The sequence below is a fragment of the Entamoeba dispar genome, genomic scaffold (assembly GCF_000209125.1).
Source record: "Entamoeba dispar SAW760 scf_1105229463037 genomic scaffold, whole genome shotgun sequence".
Taxonomy (NCBI): domain Eukaryota; phylum Evosea; order Mastigamoebida; family Endamoebidae; genus Entamoeba; species Entamoeba dispar.
The window spans coordinates 1-16,853 of NW_001855492.1; the positions used below are offsets into that span (position 1 = coordinate 1).

The window sequence follows — 16,853 nt, forward strand, 5'->3', positions numbered from 1 at the left end:
ATACATCTTAAAACATTAATTAAAATATATAGAATAGAAAAAGAAATGAAGATGATTTATTAAATGAAAAGAAGTTATTAAACTGAAACGAATTATATAACAAAATAAGAAATCAACATAAATAAAGGAATAAATAAATTGGAGAAAATATGATAAATAAATAAAAAGAAGAAATAATAGAAAAATAATATAACAGAAAATGAAGAAGATAAAAATCACAAACAAATAATTACAATAATTTTATTGAAATTGAAAAGAATAAATTCAAAATATTAAAAGAAGAATATATAATAATATACAACGATATAAAAAAAATTATTACAAAATATAAATTATCAAATATGAATAAAATTGATAATAAAATGAAATATAAATTATAATCAATTTACAACACAAATACATTTACATTGACAGAAAAGAAATAATAAAAATATATAATATAACTTAACACATTATATAAAAAATATAGAAAATAAAATAAATAATAAATATGATTATAATAATGAATTGAATGAGTTAGATGAAAAATGATTATTAGAAATAATTAAACAAAACAATAAAAATATATTAAAATAGAATAAAGAAAAAAATGCAAAACAAAATAAAATATATTGTTGTAATAAAGAATTCATAACAAAAATATCATTTTATCATGAAGAACATGTAGAAATTCGAATAAAAAGATAATCAAAAGGAATACATATAAATGAAAAAAAATGTACAACCCAAATATAACTAGATATATTACAACTTGTTACATCAACTGATATTTTCAAAAACATATATAATAGAAATAAAATAAATAAAAATCATAATAGAAGAGTAAAACATATGAAAGAAATAATACAATTCAAACAAAATGTTTAATGAAGAAAAATAATAAATACATACTTCTCTTTATTAACAGAAATTAAATTTATGAAAGATTATATTTTTATTTAAATCAAAATATGATAAATTGAATTGACTCATGAGCTAAACTAATTGAGTTAAATTTTATTTTTCTTTTATATATGATAGATACAACAAAATTGTATCTGAACAAATTATATCAAATAATTTTTAAGTAAAGGTTCAAAATAAATATTTCAGAATGTTAATTATTATATATTATTAACTAAATTATGAAAAAATCCAAAGACTAAAATACTAAACAAAGATAACTATTAATGAGTTTTTATAGGATTAATGGTAATTATTGATAGAAAGAAACAAAGTCAAAAACTCTATAAAATAATTAATAGATAAATAAAAAAGAATGTAGTTAAATGAAGTTCATAAAAATAATCAAATAAGAATTAGTATTGATGAATGATTTGATATGACCGACCACCTTTATGAAACTACTTCAACTAAAATATAAATTTTGGTCTAAGTAGAATTCTCTTTCATTTTACCAAAAAAACGTAACATTATTTACACCTTGATAGATCCAAATTAATCACGTAAGAAATAATAATAAAATTAGTTTATATTCTATTTAAAAGAATATATCTTCTGGATAAGTATCTGTAATTGTTCATTAGAAGAAGAAATACATGGGTTAATTGGTCTTGCATCGAGGAATTGTTGAGTTAATTCATACACTTTTCTCCATTTATATAAATTAATTGTTCCATCACCTAATTTATCTGGATTTCCTTCATCAATAAGCATTAAATCTTTACTTAAAATTCCTATAAAAGGGATATAAGGTGTTTCCAATTGGCTTAAATAAGCTCTAAGATATTTATAATTTTGTTTAAATGTACACAATTCTTCTATCTCATTTAAATAATTTTTATCTTCTTCACTGATTTTTTTACTCTTAATAGAATCTAAATCAAGTCTAGGAAGCGTGTAAACTACTGAGACTAAGAAATGAATATCTTTTAATTGTTGTAACCTTCTCATAAATAATATGAGTCCTTGAATAAATTGAACTTTGTCTCCTTTAGGACATTCATTAAAACAATTAACGATAGTATCTCCAATCCAGTTAAATCGTTCGATCATATTTTGAATATTTGGAGTTAATGGTTTATTTTCTGGTTTACTGTAATTCATTACAATCAATTCTTCATACGTAACTCTTGAAAATAACACTAAATTAAATGAATTTAATGTTTCTGCAAGAACAATAGTATTTGACTCAGTTAAGAAATATTGGTATGGTAGTGTTATTGTAGATTGGATAGGAAGATGAACTCTTGTTCTAGCTCTCATAGCTAAGGAAATTCCAATACTATTTATACTTAAAATTAAAAGATGATTCTTTTTTGATTCTGGTTGTGACGAAATAATTGTCTTAATCTTTTTAATAAGTTCTGGCTTTTTTTCAAAATCACCAAAAAAACTTTTTGTCCATTGAATAAACACTGAAAGAATACTTGACTTTGTTTCTTCTGTGGTATGAGAATCATTAAAAACATTAACTAGTTGAAAAATGACTGTTTCAGTTGAAATAAATTTTTTATGTATCATTAAGAACATATCAACATATTCTGGATCATTTAAATTCATATTGTATAATCGATTTATTAATTCTGTTGTAGTACCTGAAGTAATAGAAACAGATCCATTTTCATCAGGAAAACATTTAACAATATCAAAAATATTATCAAAATGAAAAGAGTCATTAATTCTTGATAATAATTTATCCATTTGTTTAAATAACTGTTTAATACCAAGGAAATCAGGGTGAATTGGTGGTAAAGATTTATGATATTCTTTTATTAATGAATAAAATTGAGGAAGAAATTTAATAGGTAATAGTAATAATGAAGGAAGATCATTTTTTTTATCAAAAATTACATCAAATTCAAATTGATTAAAAGATTGTTCTTGTTTCTTTAAAAATTGTTGGACATCACTTGACTTCTTTTTAATCATTTGTAGTGTTGTTAAACTTTCAGCTATATTATTAGAAATATTAATGAATTGTCTTGTAATATTTAAACTAAGAAAAGAGCGAATAACATCACATAAACTACTCTCTGAATTCCATTGATTTAACTTTTTAAGGAATCCGTTAAGAATAATTGGTAATGAATACGCTAATGGTTTTATTCCATAAAATATTTTTTGAATATCTTCAGGTGATACAATAAAATTCTCATCTTCTTTTAGATTTGTCATTAAAGTAGATTGTTGAGGTTGAGCCACTAAACCAGAGAATCTTGGTTGTGTTTTTCTTAATCCAATATGAGGTGTTTTAATAATAGGTTTAGAATCTATCAACTGAACAAAGTTTGCAAATGGATCTAGGTAAATATTTATTATTCCTTCTAATTGTCTTAAAAACTTTTTCATACAAAACACTATTTTCTTTGCAGATATATATTGTGGATTTTGTTCATATAATATTAACGTAGTTGGTCCATATATTAATATAGAATGAATATTAGAATTTTGTCCAAGCTCATCTGATTTCATTAAGACATTTACAGATGAAGCATCGTTTTTTAAAAGAACCTTATAAACATTTTCGTTATCGCATTCAACAATTGCCCTATCATCTTCACCGACTATTCTTGTAACTCCAATAATAGAAAGCATTGGTTGTTCTTCAAATTGATCAAAATCAATAAACCTATATAATCTACCATCATGTAATACAATAAAAATATCATTACATGCTAATTCAATAGAAATAATAAAAGGAAAAGAGGATGACCTTCCTTTAAGATTAAGTTGTGTAGGAATTCTTTTAAGTTCTTTCATTTTAAGATGTTTACCCCAAATATACCCCATCCCTTGATCTGTAATACATGCACTACAAAATCCTCCACAAAATATCCTTGAAACAACGTAGTTTCTTAATGATGGTATTTGTGATGGAATTTCTTTTTTCGACGTGTTTATTCTTCCTAATTGTCCAAATTCATTTTTGCCCCATGAAAATACTTCTCCCCATATGTTTAATGCTAATGTATGATACCCTCCACAACAAATGTCCTTTATATCATTTATTTGTGGAACTAACTCTGGCTTAGATGGATTAAAAACATCTTGAATACCCAATTGTCCACCTTCATATGCACCCCATGAATACAGTTTCCCTTTACTTAACACAACACAAAAATAACTTCCCATTGATACCTTATCAATTGGTTTAGGAACTCCTTCTATTTTTTGTGGTGTTTTAATGATGTCATCAGGTTTTGCATTGTCTGTAACTGACTGTGAGAAAAGAGAGACTTTTCCTCTTGATGTAGGATCAAAAACATGACCAGAGATATAAAGGTCATCTGTTTCAGTGACATAAAGAATATTAGTTGAAGAGAATACAATATTTTTGATAGGTGAGTGAAATTTATACGTTAATTCCTTATTACTAATACAAGACAAAGGCGTGACTAAAGGTGACTTTTTCTTAACAATTGATTTAGGTTGAGAAGAAAACATAAAGTAACAAAGAAAGTAAAGTTCTAGTTTTGAAGAGAAAAAAAGACGAAAACAGAGAAACTGATACAAAAAAAGAGATTTTTTTCCATTAATAAAAACAAATGAAACTAAAAAACTATTTAAATGGAAAAAGAAACAAAAAAACCACTTCATTTTGGATTAGAATTACTTGTGAATGATAAGGAATCACTTGTTAATTACATCCAAGGATTACTTCTTCAAAGAAAAGAAGAGGAAGTAATGGAATTATTAACTGTTTTAGATTGTAAAACTTGGTTATCAAAATGCAAAGGATTTAATAAATTGTATCACTGCATCGTTGCGTTGGGGTTTGTTGGTTTTTTTAGTATAACTTTTCATTAATCTTTCAGATACTTGCACATTGTTAAATTTCTTGTTTCAACTTTTCCCAATGAAGTTGATGTAAAAAATGTTATAGGATCAACACTTTTATTTACTTCTATTGAAAATAAACAAGATTTTATTACAGAATTTCTTATCGAAGCTGGTGCTGATATTAATGTTATAAATGATCATGGAACAACGCTATTACATCTTCTTGTTCAAAGAACAGGTGAGTTATACCTTGAACTAATGAGAGAAATTATTATCAATAATAAGTCGTATGTCAATAAACAAAATATGAATGGTGAAACTGCACTTCATCTTGCATGTTTAGTGGGCAATGTTAAAGCAATTCAATTATTACTTAAAGAAGGTGCACAAGTTATTATTGAAACAGGATATGGAAAATTACCTTTGAATTATGCTATTGAATCACCTCATATCGATGTAATAATTAAACTTTTAAACAATTACGAACAAAAAGAACTTGAATCTAATACACAAATAAATATACTTGAAAATAATTCATTAGAATTAGCTGAATTAAATGAACAAAACTCAGCAGGAAATTTTTCTCCAAGAAAAAGACATAACTCAATAAAGAAAATTCTCTTTAAACCATTAAAAGTATTTGGGTCTGCTGCTAAATTAACAGTTGAAAAAGTTTTAATCGAAGATAAAATGATTCATATTCTTAATTTAATAAATCAACAACAAGAGCTTATTAGTAAAATTAAGTCAGATAATCATACACAAGAAATAGATTCAAAAATAAACGAATCAAGCATTGATGAATTAAAACTAAAAAAATATCGAATTCTAGTTCTTGAAACAACTCATGGTTGTTCTATATTAGATCAATTATTATTATTACAGAAATTGATTAAACATTATCCATCTTTAATAGATAATTGTAATATAATAACTACTTTTGGATTTACATCCTTTAATGCTTGTTGTTTATTAAAAAATCAAATTGAATTAATGATAAATATCCTTCCTACTTTAATTCAATACACTAATGATTTAAATACAATTAAGTATTATCAAAGTGTTGCAATGAAATTATTCGGAGATAATACTATAAGTACACTGAACAATAAGTTACAAATATTTTATTATAACGATGATCATAAACTTCAATGCTCTCAACCTCAAGACCTCATTAAAGACTTATGTTATAAGACATGTATGCCATCAACTCATTTTCTTTCATTAACTTCAATTACAACAAATCCAACAATATTAGCTATTCGTCATTCTAACTCAATTGGAATTCAAACAAAAAATATTAGTGTTCTATGTATTGGAAGTGAAAGATATAACTCTATTACCATGGAAAATGGATACCAAGAAGATCAACTGAAACAATCCATTTCTTTGTTATCAAAAGAACTTAAAGTTCGTTAAATTTTATTCTTATTTTAATATTATATAATAAATATTTATCATAATTAGCAAAAAGAGATTGAAGAGGAATGTAAAATAATATTAGGAGATCAGTATTACAAAGTAGAATTAGATGATGATATTCTTTCACAAAAAACACAGAATTGGATTGTCCAAAATTGGAAATAAATATTATTACTATTATAAATTATAATAATTTAATTAAATACCTTTCCTTAAATTTAATTCATAACTTATAAAGAATTTAGTAATACTCATTAAGAACAACTATGAACCAAAGTAATAGTATTGTATAAATATTACAACTGTCTTCTTTTAAATAAAACATTCTATCAAATTATTTTTTGTTTTTGATTATATAATATAACAATTTCTTTTATCTTCACAACACAATTAAATTGTATTTAATTATCAAAAAATGTATTTTATTAATGAAAAAAAAAATGAAAATTAAGAGATGGAATTAATTAATAAAATATTTTATTTTATCTTTGAGCATTATACAAAAGTAAAATACAATTAAAAAATGATACGTTGTGTTGTTCTTCAAACAACCTTTTCTAACGACTAAAATTTGAGTACAAAACTAAAAACTAAAAAAGAACTAACTATGGATTTAATGTTAATTTGTGATAAAACTTAAATAATGAACATAATAATGCGCAAATACTAAACAAAGGGTCTGTTTTATCTATTAAAGTAGCATCGGACTGTGCTATTAATTGTAAGAATAAACAACGTTCTTGATTAGTTAAGTTAACACAATCTTCGATATAGACATCTCTCAGTTGTGAAAGAATAGAATCAGCTGAATAGTTTTGTTCAACAACTAATGACATTGCTTTTAAATATAAATCATTAACACTTCCATTTTGACATAAATGAATTATTTCAGTGATTTCTTTTGAAGGAACAACACCAGCAACATTAGAAATATCTTGTGGTGTTACAGAATGATTTATACCTTGTGATAGTTTTTGAAGTAATCCAATTCCATAACGTAAATCACCTTCACTTAATATAGAAACAGCTTGAATAGCTTCATTTGTAACAGAAAATCCTTCTTTTTCACAAATCATTTGTAACCTATTTGATACTATCTCTTTTGGTAATGCACTAAATCTGAATTTAATACATCTAGAAGAAATTGGTGGTAAAATACGACTGATGTAATTACAAATTAAACAAAATCGAGTATTCTTTGTAAAATCTTCCATCATTCTTCTTAATGCAGTTTGTGCATCTGGAGTAAGTGCATCTGATTCGTCTAAAATAATTAATTTGTAATCAGGAATTCCATCGTAATGAGTAACATCTTGCATGGCATAATTTTTTAAGGTTGTTCTAACCATCTCAATTCCTCTTTGGTTAGAAGCGTTTAATTCTAATACACGTTCTTTAAAGTATCCCTGAAATAATTCGTGTGCAACAGCAAGTATTGAAGTAGTTTTTCCACTTCCAGGAGGTCCAAAAAATAATAAATTTGGTAATCCACTATCCAATGAAGATTTAAGTAACTTGATTACCTCTTCTTGTCCTTGAACGTCGTCAAGTGTTTTTGGACGATATTTCTCAGACCATGCATTTTGTCCGCTCATTAATAATTGACTTTTAATAGTTTAACTTAATAGTTCTTTTACAATTATAAATTAAAAACTTGAAAAGGTTATTTCTAATTCTGTTTTTAATGACTGAAGAAATATATCCTCCTTCTTTAGACCTACCATCTCCTCGATATATTGAATCTTTAGAGTTTCAACCAACTGACCCAAAAATTAAGGAAAAATTTGACAAGTTATTATTTTCTAATGACCATGTTTTACTTGAAGCACTTACTCAAACACTTATTATCCGTTCTCCATGTGAAGAGGCAACAAAAAACGCACACGAAATTATGATGTATTACTTTCATCATGGAAGAATGAACTCGTTATTTACCTGGGCTTTTGAAAAAGAATTGTGTAATAAAGGACAAGAAACAAATACATTTTTTTCTCCTGACTCACTATTTTTACAATTATATCATGAATATGCCAAGGAATTCTTGATGAATTATTTACTTACTAGTTTAAAACCATCATTAGAAGAATTGGTTAAACCTCAATCAAGAAGAATAAGTCTTTCTTCAGGTATTCAGTCATTGTCTTTTGATGATGAAAGTCAATTATCAAAAGAAGATTATAAAGCGTTTCAAGATTTTTTAGTTAGATTGATTTCTCAATGCAATGATAACTTATCAAATAATTGTCATGATTTACCGCAACATTTCTCACAACTAATTCAATCAATTAGTGCTATATTACGTTCTCACAGAGTAAATAAAAGAGATATAGTGAAAAGTGTATTTAGAGAATTATTTTATAATTATACATTATCTCCATTAATCACAAATGCAGAAAAATATATTCCTGGAGCATGTTCTATTGATTACATCAATAACAGGTATCGCTTAAATTTCTTTAGAACGACCTTAGAAAATTTACATTCTCGTGATTGTCATCCACAAGATAACTTTTTATTTGAAATTATGCCACTTATATCTAATCCAGATCCATGTAATGATATACTATCATATCTACTTAAACTACCTTATGAAGAAAAATATCAAATTGATACAATTCAGTGCCACCAAGACTTTAATACTTTTATTGTGATTATTAAAGAAAATATATTAACCACTCTTGATTTTCTTCCACGAAGGATCGGAGATGACTTAATTGATCTTGTTGGGGCATGTCATTTTGTATTAGACGATTATCAAATCTATCGCTCATTAATGGACTCAATTAATTTATACAATGAAGATTATAATACTCAAATGTGTAAGTCAATTGCAATTTTAGATCATACAAAAAATGAAATAAAAACATTAGAAAAACAGTTTTTAAAATTACAAAAGTCATTAAATAAAATTCAGAATGAAAACCTTGAAATGCAAACTAAGTTAGAACTTACAAAGCCTTTTTCTATTGTTCTTGAAAATAAATATCAAAAAATTCCGTTTGACATTTACTTATTGAAACATGAAGAAAGTACTACTTTATCTAGTTTGTTTTTATTAATTTCATTGAAGAAGAGGTAATAACTCTATTACAGGAAAGAAAAGCGATAATTATTCATTACAATCTGATGATAAAACCAAAAAAGGTTTTGGACTGTTTGTTATTTTCAAAAATATCTAATATATTATTTCTGTAAAGTAATAATAATATTTACAAAACAAATTACTTATATCATAGATTTAAAAGAAATAAAAAAGGAAATTCTCATAAAGACTCTATTAAATAAATCAAGTTCATTGTTCTCTTTATTTTTCTCTTTCTTAAAAAATAAGTAATAAAAAAACTCTATGGATTAAACGAATGCAATTAAAACGATAATTTTGATTTATTCTTTTTGTCTTCTCTTAGCCAATAAAGCAGCCAACTCATTAGATGGACCATTGCTTTCTTCAACAGGAAGTGGTTTTTGTGGAGCTCTTGTTGATACTTTGAAATTACGTTGTGGAACAGCAGGTTTATCAGTTGAAGGAGTAGCTTTAAGTGCACCAGCACGTGGTTTGTCTTGGACAGAACTGTTTGAGCTCTGAGGTTTTAATGGAGTAGAACGACTAGCTATTTCTTCTTGTTTAGGCTCCTCAGGTTTTGGAGTTGGTCTTGTTCTACCAATAAATCCATTAGCTCTTGGGTGTGTAGGATTAGTTGGTTTATTTACTGCTTCCGTATGAGTTGGATTACTAACTCCTGTTGATGCATTTAAAGAAGCAGCAGCATTAGCTATATTATTAAGAGCAGCTTGTTGGTCAGCAGGTCGTTGTTTGTTAGCTAAGAACCCACTTCTTGCAGGAGTAGTGGTGGGACTGGGTTTAGTTGTAGTAGTAGGTTTAGTAGTGGTGTTGGGTTTAGAAGTAGCAGTACTTTTGGAAGCACCATACCCACCAACTTTGTTTGTTTTAGCTGCAGGGACTTTTGGAACACTTCTAGCAGAAGAAACACCAGATGGAATTGGTTTCTTAGCATTACCATAACGGGCTCTTCTCATTCTCAACAATTCTTCTTGTGCTTGTTGTAATTCTTTTTCGATATTAGAAATATTGACTGAAGCTTCCATAAGCATAATTCTTAATTGTTGTGCATTTCTTGCTTTTGGTGGTGCAACTTCTGAACGAGCATCAGCACCTTGTGAGACTGTCTTAACAAATGCTGATTGTGAATCAGTAATTTTCTTAATTGTTGAAGCAAGTTTATCCCTCATAGGATCATCCAAAGCTAAATTAACCATAGACGCAGCTTGTAATTGCATAGCATTAGCAGCAACTGATTTGGCACAAGCAACTAACATAGCCTCACTTGGTTTATTATGAATGACTTGATCATTAGCAGCTTTGACTAAATATTGAATACATCCAGTGACAGTCTTAGCAGCAGAGATAAGACCTTCTTCCCAATTAGCATCACGGTTATAAACATCTTTCTTTTCTTTGGCTGTTTCTTCTTTAATGCTATTCTTCTGTGCTACTGTAGCGTTTGAAATCAAATCAGAAGTAAAGTTAATCAATGTTTGTGCTTCTTCTAAAATAGCAACAGATATATCTGTTTGGTCCAATACAAGGGCTGTTCTTTTTCTTGGTACAGCTGCTGCCTCATTAGCAGCAACAGCAGCTTCATAAGCAGCTTGTTGCTCAGCTTGTAATTGTTTCTCTTTTTCAGCTTTCTTCCTTTTAGCCACTTCAAGAGCAGCATTGATTTTGCCTAAAGCGTTATTAATAACATTAGCTGCTCCAACAAGTTCTTTTGTTGCAGCGTCTTGAATCTCTTCTTCTTTAGTTTCTTGTTGTGCAACAACATCATCTAATACAATATCTTTCATAACCTCATCCATTTCAGACCAAATGTCTGCTAGTTCTGCTTGTTTCTTAGCAATTTCATCATATTGTTCATCTAAAGATAAATCAACAACTCCTTTCATTTGATCAGCAAGTCTTTTTGATGCATCTAACAATCTTTTTCTAAAATCACCTTTCTTAGCGGTACTTGCATAAGCCTTAACTGCTCTATAATTCTTTCTGTTTTGTGCTTGAATCTTTTCAAATAATGCAGGAAGATCTTCTAATGGTGTTTCTCTTATCTTCTTTAATGGATCAGCCATAGCTTTAATTGATTCTTCAATTTGACTTTTAGCTTTACTTCTAACACCTTCTACATTAACTGTTTGAACTTCAAAGTCATCAGCAACAAGTTCTCCAAGTAATAATTCAATTTCATTTTCAATATTATCAAATTCTTCTTTTTTAGTAACAACAACTTCTTTACGAGCTTGTTTAGTATTATTGAATAAATTGTTCAATCGAGCCATATCAAATGTTGCTCTTTCAGCTTCATTACATGCAAATTCTAGAGCACTACGTGAAGAATTATCTTCAATTAATGGAAGTGTTTCTAAAACTTCAACAATTAAGTCGTATGATTTGGGTGCAAACTCTTTACATTTTTCTGGTAATTGAGCACCTTGTTCATCTACAGGTAATGATAATAATTTAAGCATATCTTCTACTTGTTCGTTCAATGATCTAGTAAGTTTTAACATTTGTTTTTGAACATTTTTATCTTTAATATGTCCGTTTTTAATAACTCTTCTAACTTGTGCAGCAAGAGCAATTCTACGAGCTACAGCAGTTTTAGTCATAGAATTAAGTGCAAGTCCTTGCATATTTTCTCCAACTTCTTCCATTCCACATCCTTCCATTAATTTTTCCATAGCTTGTCTCATTAAAATACAATCATCTTCTACAAGTTCACCTCTTTCTCCACTCTCTAGTTTATCTCTAATTATAAAGAATTTTTGTACAACATCTTTAAAGCTATCTAAAATAACTGCAACTTGTTCTTGATTACCTTCATCAATTTTAGCTTTAGCAACATTTTTACATGTTTCTTTTGTACTCTCAAGAATATCTTCTAAATTATCAATACTCATTTCAACTTGAACTGGAGTGACTAATGGATCACTTAATTGTGCTAATTCATTAAATACAGCTGACAAATTTTGAATCATTGAAAGTAAATCCTTTTCTGCATCTATTCCACTCATTTGAGTTCCTGCCATTAATGCATCCCAATTCATCTTAATTGTATTAACTTGGTCATACAAGGCTTGCATCTCAGGTGATTCTTGTAAAACTCCATATGACTCTATTAATGAAAGATAATTAGCAAGTGATACATCCATTGTATTCTTCATTTCTCCCATTAACTTTTGACACCCTTCTTCACTTGAAGTAACTGCAAGAAGACGCATAGCAGCAATTTCATTTTGTCCAAGTGTAACAAGAGCTTTATTAGCTTCAACAATTTTCTCTCCTTGAATATTCATTTCAACTGACATAGCTGCAAGATCAAACAGTCCCTCTCCAACAGCTCTTGATAATTCATGTAATAACATTTGTGATCCATTATCATTTACTGTAGCTTGTCCACACATAGCTTGAACTGATACAACTGAAGCTTGCAATACAAACATTTCTGGTGCTAAAATCTCAGCTTCTTGAACATTTGACTCAATTAATACAGCAGTTTGAAGTCCATTTTCATGACTTTCAATTAATTCTTGTGCAGACTCTGTGGCTTGACGACAAGCAACTAATAATTGTTCTTCATCTTCATCAGCATTCATTACACAACTACCAAAATCAACACTTTTTGATGCACAAAATTGTGTAAATAACGCATCAGTTTGTATAGTTAATTCATTTAAAGCATTAGTAACAGTAGCTTTATCTGTTGAATATAAATCAGAAACTAATTGTCCAATAGATTGAGCTGATTCAACCATAACCTCAGCAGAAAATTGAACAGGTTCAACACTTGTTTCTTCAAATGTCATTTGTTGATACTTATCTACACATAATTGAACTTGTTCTTGTGTATCACTTTGTGAAACAACTTGAGCAACTTGAGCTGTTTGAGAAACTTTAGGAACTGCTTTCTTTTTCTTAGTATTATCAACTCCAGTAGGAACGTCTTCAATTTTATCAGTAATAGAATATTCTGGTTCAACATCTTTTTCTGCAAGTTGTGCTTCTTTTTTTCTCTTTGTAATTAAATCAATATATCCTGAGAGTGTAGCAGAAATTAAATCACCTTCTTCAGTGATTAATGTAATATAATTGGTTGAGTGATTACCTAAATCAAGAATAAAGACATTCTTACCAACTGCATAACGAGCAATCTTTGAAATAACCCAAATTTCTTGATTTCCACCATCTTCATCTGCAAGTAATACATAATCTTTACAAATACCAAAAATTTTTGGAATTTCTTTTGCTTTACCAACTTTTCTAATACGAACTTTGAAAATATCAAGCCCATAAGTTTTTTCGTGCATTACAAGTTGACAGTATTGATACTTAGCTTGCATTTGTTTTGTTGTCATACTTTTATTCTTCCACTCTTTAATTACAGCAAGAAGTTGTTTTGCTGTGACTTTTTTTTGGCAATTCTCTGGGAAATATTTCTTGATATCTGGTAATCTCTTTTCTAATCCTTTTGGGTTTAAATCAACTTCACCATATCTCTCATCATAAGAACCATATTCTACAAGACAATTTAATGCAACTAATGGAATTGCTTGATTCATATTAAATGGAATCATACCTTCAATAACTTTAAAGGTACAGTCAGTATACAATAAATGTAATTGTTGTTGATCAGTATCATTAACGTTTCTATCTCTGAAATAAAATCTTTTCTTCAAACGAATTAATAACTGATCCTCTGAATTAATTTGTTCATAAAATACTCTTAATGGATCAAGCCATTGATTACTTTCTTTCTTTGTTGTTTCATTGTATACCTTTAATCCATATTCATCAGTGTAAAGAATATTAACCTTTTCTCCAATAAATTGTAATAATTTCTCAACTGTTAACGTAACATTAACTTGGAATGTCTTAATAGTCTTGTCAATTAACTCAAACTTAAATCGTTGATTCAATGGTCTAATGTCAAGTGTCTCAGTAGAGTCATAACCAGCAGCTGCAAGAATTTGACTTGGAAGGAACAATGTGTGTCGTGTTGGTTGCCATAAAATAAATTCTCCTTGAGGTCTTTCTGGAAGTTTATCTAAAGCCTTATCAACTATTTGCTCAGCAGTGTCAGTATCTAAAACAGCAACTGATTTAACCAAATCAACAGAGGCAGTTGGACTAGTATTATCTTTAAAGATAAAATGTATACGGAGAATTACTTGTGTCATATCTTTTATCTATGAGATCTTTTTTAGTTCGACTTGTTTTTTATTTTTGTTTTTTTGTGTTTTAAACCATTCTATTAATAGATTTATGAAAAATGACAAGATTATATCCAACACTCCTAATTGTTACTTCAACCAAACATATTTCTATGGCATTTGTTAATAGTCCAACAAGTCCTTAAAGTTTATCTCATTCCTCTTCTTCTATAATCCCAAATATTTTCTTTTTTTTTAACAAAAACCCTGTTTCTTTTTTTTTGTTTTGTTCAATTCAGAAATAAAACTTATTGATTTTATATTATTATATATACCTAATGAACACACTCGCTAAAGACTATATGAGAAGTCTTAACAATCTTTTTGCCTGTAGGTTATACCAATTTCAACAAACCTTTCTTGGGCCAACAGGAGATAATGAATTTGAACCATTAACATGTAATTGGTGTTATCGTACAGTTTGTTTTCCAGAGGATTCAATAAAAATAATATCAAGAAAACGTGCAATAAAAATCGGTTTAATTAAAACAAATGAAGTAAAGCATAAAGTTGTTATACAAAGCTGTTGTCATAGTTGTGGAAAATGTTCAACAACTCTTCTAGACAAAGCACCAACGAAAATTGAAAGTTTAACAAAGAAACAAGTTATTGAAAGAAAGAAAGCAAAGGATAATCAAAAAAATAAAGAAGAAAAAGAAAGTAAACCTAAAAAATTTAAATCTAACTCACCTCCTAATGAGGATACCTTTAGAAAAAATTTAGTAAAACAAATAAAAAAGAAATCAAAAACTGAATCACAAATAACTCAAGAAGCACGTTCAAGTTTATTATCTTTTTTAAAACAAGTAGATTAAATTGATTGTTAGTTTCTTTTAATATATTATTACCTTAAAATATAAAAATATTACTAAATAAATAAATGGATTTAATCTGCGTTTGCTTCTTTTATTATATTTTCTGCTAACTCTGAATCAAAATTAGCACGTATTTCATCACATAAATAAGCGTAAAGTTTATTTAATCCTTCACTTCTAATTCTTTCATTTTTATGATTTGCTCTAAACATATCAACACATTCTTTTCCATAAGAATCTGGTTTAAATCCATCATCAATATCTTTTAAAACTTGATAAGGAAGAACCAACTCTTTTTTTACATCAGCAGCTACTGTTCCACAATATTCATTTAATTGTCCTAATGAATGGTCAAATTTTTCTACTAACTTCGGTAATCTATTTTTATTACTTTCTTGAAAATCAGAAGAAATGTCATAAATCTCTTTTGCTTGATTTGCAGTTTCAATTAGCATTTTTTCAATATCATTTAGTGTTGTTTGAGCGAGTGTCATTAAATTATGTTGTTTTTTTTAGTTTTTTATTTTTAATGTCAATTTAAAAATGTTTTATGTAACAAAATAAAAATTTGATGAACTTTTTTTCAATTTCACTTCTTTAATTTTATTGATCTTTCTTAACTTATGGCACGTCTTCTTGATGTCACAAAATTAACTATTTCAGTCCCATCTGCTTCACCACACTTTCCTGCAATGATGGTTGCTGTTGAACAATGGAATTCAGTTAATAGTGCTATTCGTATTATTATAGAAAACATACCACCATCAATTTCTCATGCAGAATTACTTGGGTTATTGTATCGATTTTCAGGAACATTAGGAAAATATGCCAAGAAACTTGAATCGTTTGCAGCTACACCAGTTCAATGGAATGATATAAAATCCAATTATAATCAATATATTGAATATTATTCACAAAAAATACCTGAAAACACTTCTGTTAATCCTGAACAATTTGTATTTAATTTAGCTAGAAACAAATTAGGAGAAGCATTACAACAAAAAGAAGAATGTAAAATGAATCAACAACCAGTCAATGATATAATAAAACGATTATTTTTCCAATGTGATGATTTATTTAAATTGTTATTAGAATGGTGTGACCGAGAAGAAGAATCAACAATGGTATTAAAATGTTTGTTATTTTTCTATTAATTATTAAAAGAAATATAAAATTATTAATTTATTTTTTATAGTCATTGAATTAATTCAAGAAGTAATAAGTGGTTTTTAGACACATATCTTTTTATTCTTTTTCTTCTATTAACTCTGTAAATCAATGTTTTGTTTGAACATTCTTTTTGCCTTCTTTCAACTTTTCTCTTCTTCTTTCTTTTTCTCTTGTTATTTTAAACTTATTATAATTTATAACATTTTATTATTATTAAATAGTATTATATCAATATATTAAATCTTAAAAAAAATTTAAAATAATAAGGGAACTTTAATTTAATTAATGAAATTTGGACTTGCAACTATTTCACATATTTTAGTTTTAGTTGTTGAGTGTGGAATGATTCTTGTTTTATTGTCATTCTTTTTGCCAATGGTAGCAACACGAGATATTGATGAAAGTGATCATACTGTTAGTTATTATTCAAGCCATTTAATT

General features: G+C 27.5%; 9 protein-coding genes across 9 annotated transcripts in view, besides 19 other annotated features; 5 read left to right on the forward strand and 4 right to left on the reverse strand.

Moving 5' to 3' along the window:
- Positions 1–22: 22 nt before the first annotated feature.
- Positions 23–193: a microsatellite.
- Positions 182–373: a microsatellite.
- Positions 325–502: a microsatellite.
- Positions 435–609: a microsatellite.
- A 171-nt stretch (positions 610–780) lies between these two features.
- Positions 781–810: a sequence feature (AT_rich).
- A 97-nt stretch (positions 811–907) lies between these two features.
- Positions 908–960: a sequence feature (AT_rich).
- Positions 961–1,096: 136 nt separating this feature from the next.
- Positions 1,097–1,134: a sequence feature (AT_rich).
- Positions 1,135–1,227: 93 nt separating this feature from the next.
- Positions 1,228–1,256: a sequence feature (AT_rich).
- Positions 1,257–1,450: 194 nt separating this feature from the next.
- Positions 1,451–1,494: a sequence feature (AT_rich).
- Positions 1,477–4,386, reverse strand: EDI_240690 (guanine nucleotide exchange factor, putative; the record flags this gene model as incomplete). The annotated part of the gene is made up of 1 exon (XM_001740595.1): positions 1,477–4,386. One exon carries the CDS (start codon positions 4,384–4,386, stop codon positions 1,477–1,479), a length of 2,910 nt encoding a protein of 969 aa, XP_001740647.1.
- A 123-nt stretch (positions 4,387–4,509) lies between these two features.
- EDI_240700 (serine/threonine protein kinase ripk4, putative) lies at positions 4,510–6,309 on the forward strand (the record flags this gene model as incomplete). The annotated part of the gene is made up of 3 exons (XM_001740596.1): positions 4,510–4,715; positions 4,758–6,132; positions 6,190–6,309. The coding sequence occupies 3 exons, from the start codon at positions 4,510–4,512 to the stop codon at positions 6,307–6,309; spliced, it is 1,701 nt and encodes a 566-aa protein (XP_001740648.1).
- Positions 6,138–6,188: a sequence feature (AT_rich).
- Positions 6,304–6,349: a sequence feature (AT_rich).
- Positions 6,350–6,532: 183 nt separating this feature from the next.
- Positions 6,533–6,630: a sequence feature (AT_rich).
- A 119-nt stretch (positions 6,631–6,749) lies between these two features.
- Positions 6,750–7,739, reverse strand: EDI_240710 (replication factor C subunit, putative; the record flags this gene model as incomplete). Its single annotated transcript, XM_001740597.1, has 1 exon — positions 6,750–7,739. One exon carries the CDS (start codon positions 7,737–7,739, stop codon positions 6,750–6,752), a length of 990 nt encoding a protein of 329 aa, XP_001740649.1.
- An 89-nt stretch (positions 7,740–7,828) lies between these two features.
- Positions 7,829–9,429, forward strand: EDI_240720 (uncharacterized protein; the record flags this gene model as incomplete). The annotated part of the gene is made up of 3 exons (XM_001740598.1): positions 7,829–9,188; positions 9,238–9,298; positions 9,381–9,429. The coding sequence occupies 3 exons, from the start codon at positions 7,829–7,831 to the stop codon at positions 9,427–9,429; spliced, it is 1,470 nt and encodes a 489-aa protein (XP_001740650.1).
- Positions 9,430–9,528: 99 nt separating this feature from the next.
- Positions 9,529–14,394, reverse strand: EDI_240730 (talin, putative; the record flags this gene model as incomplete). Its single annotated transcript, XM_001740599.1, has 1 exon — positions 9,529–14,394. The coding sequence occupies one exon, from the start codon at positions 14,392–14,394 to the stop codon at positions 9,529–9,531; it is 4,866 nt and encodes a 1,621-aa protein (XP_001740651.1).
- Positions 14,395–14,666: 272 nt separating this feature from the next.
- Positions 14,667–14,701: a sequence feature (AT_rich).
- Positions 14,702–14,729: 28 nt separating this feature from the next.
- EDI_240740 (uncharacterized protein) lies at positions 14,730–15,242 on the forward strand (the record flags this gene model as incomplete). The annotated part of the gene is made up of 1 exon (XM_001740600.1): positions 14,730–15,242. One exon carries the CDS (start codon positions 14,730–14,732, stop codon positions 15,240–15,242), a length of 513 nt encoding a protein of 170 aa, XP_001740652.1.
- Positions 15,039–15,091: a microsatellite.
- A 16-nt stretch (positions 15,243–15,258) lies between the features above and the next one.
- Positions 15,259–15,309: a sequence feature (AT_rich).
- Positions 15,310–15,313: 4 nt separating this feature from the next.
- On the reverse strand, positions 15,314–15,736 carry EDI_240750 (uncharacterized protein; the record flags this gene model as incomplete). Its single annotated transcript, XM_001740601.1, has 1 exon — positions 15,314–15,736. One exon carries the CDS (start codon positions 15,734–15,736, stop codon positions 15,314–15,316), a length of 423 nt encoding a protein of 140 aa, XP_001740653.1.
- Positions 15,737–15,748: 12 nt separating this feature from the next.
- Positions 15,749–15,812: a sequence feature (AT_rich).
- Positions 15,813–15,865: 53 nt separating this feature from the next.
- Positions 15,866–16,475, forward strand: EDI_240760 (uncharacterized protein; the record flags this gene model as incomplete). Its single annotated transcript, XM_001740602.1, has 2 exons — positions 15,866–16,376; positions 16,438–16,475. The coding sequence occupies 2 exons, from the start codon at positions 15,866–15,868 to the stop codon at positions 16,473–16,475; spliced, it is 549 nt and encodes a 182-aa protein (XP_001740654.1).
- Positions 16,382–16,436: a sequence feature (AT_rich).
- Positions 16,476–16,536: 61 nt separating the features above from the next.
- Positions 16,537–16,584: a microsatellite.
- Position 16,585: 1 nt separating this feature from the next.
- Positions 16,586–16,678: a sequence feature (AT_rich).
- A 19-nt stretch (positions 16,679–16,697) lies between these two features.
- The window catches only part of EDI_240770 (uncharacterized protein), a gene marked incomplete at both ends in the record, with an annotated part of 800 nt that continues 644 nt past the window's right edge, over positions 16,698–16,853 (forward strand). The window contains one exon of the mRNA XM_001740603.1: positions 16,698–16,830. Within this exon, the coding sequence (XP_001740655.1) occupies positions 16,698–16,830 (133 nt within the window). The remainder of the gene's footprint in view (positions 16,831–16,853) is intronic.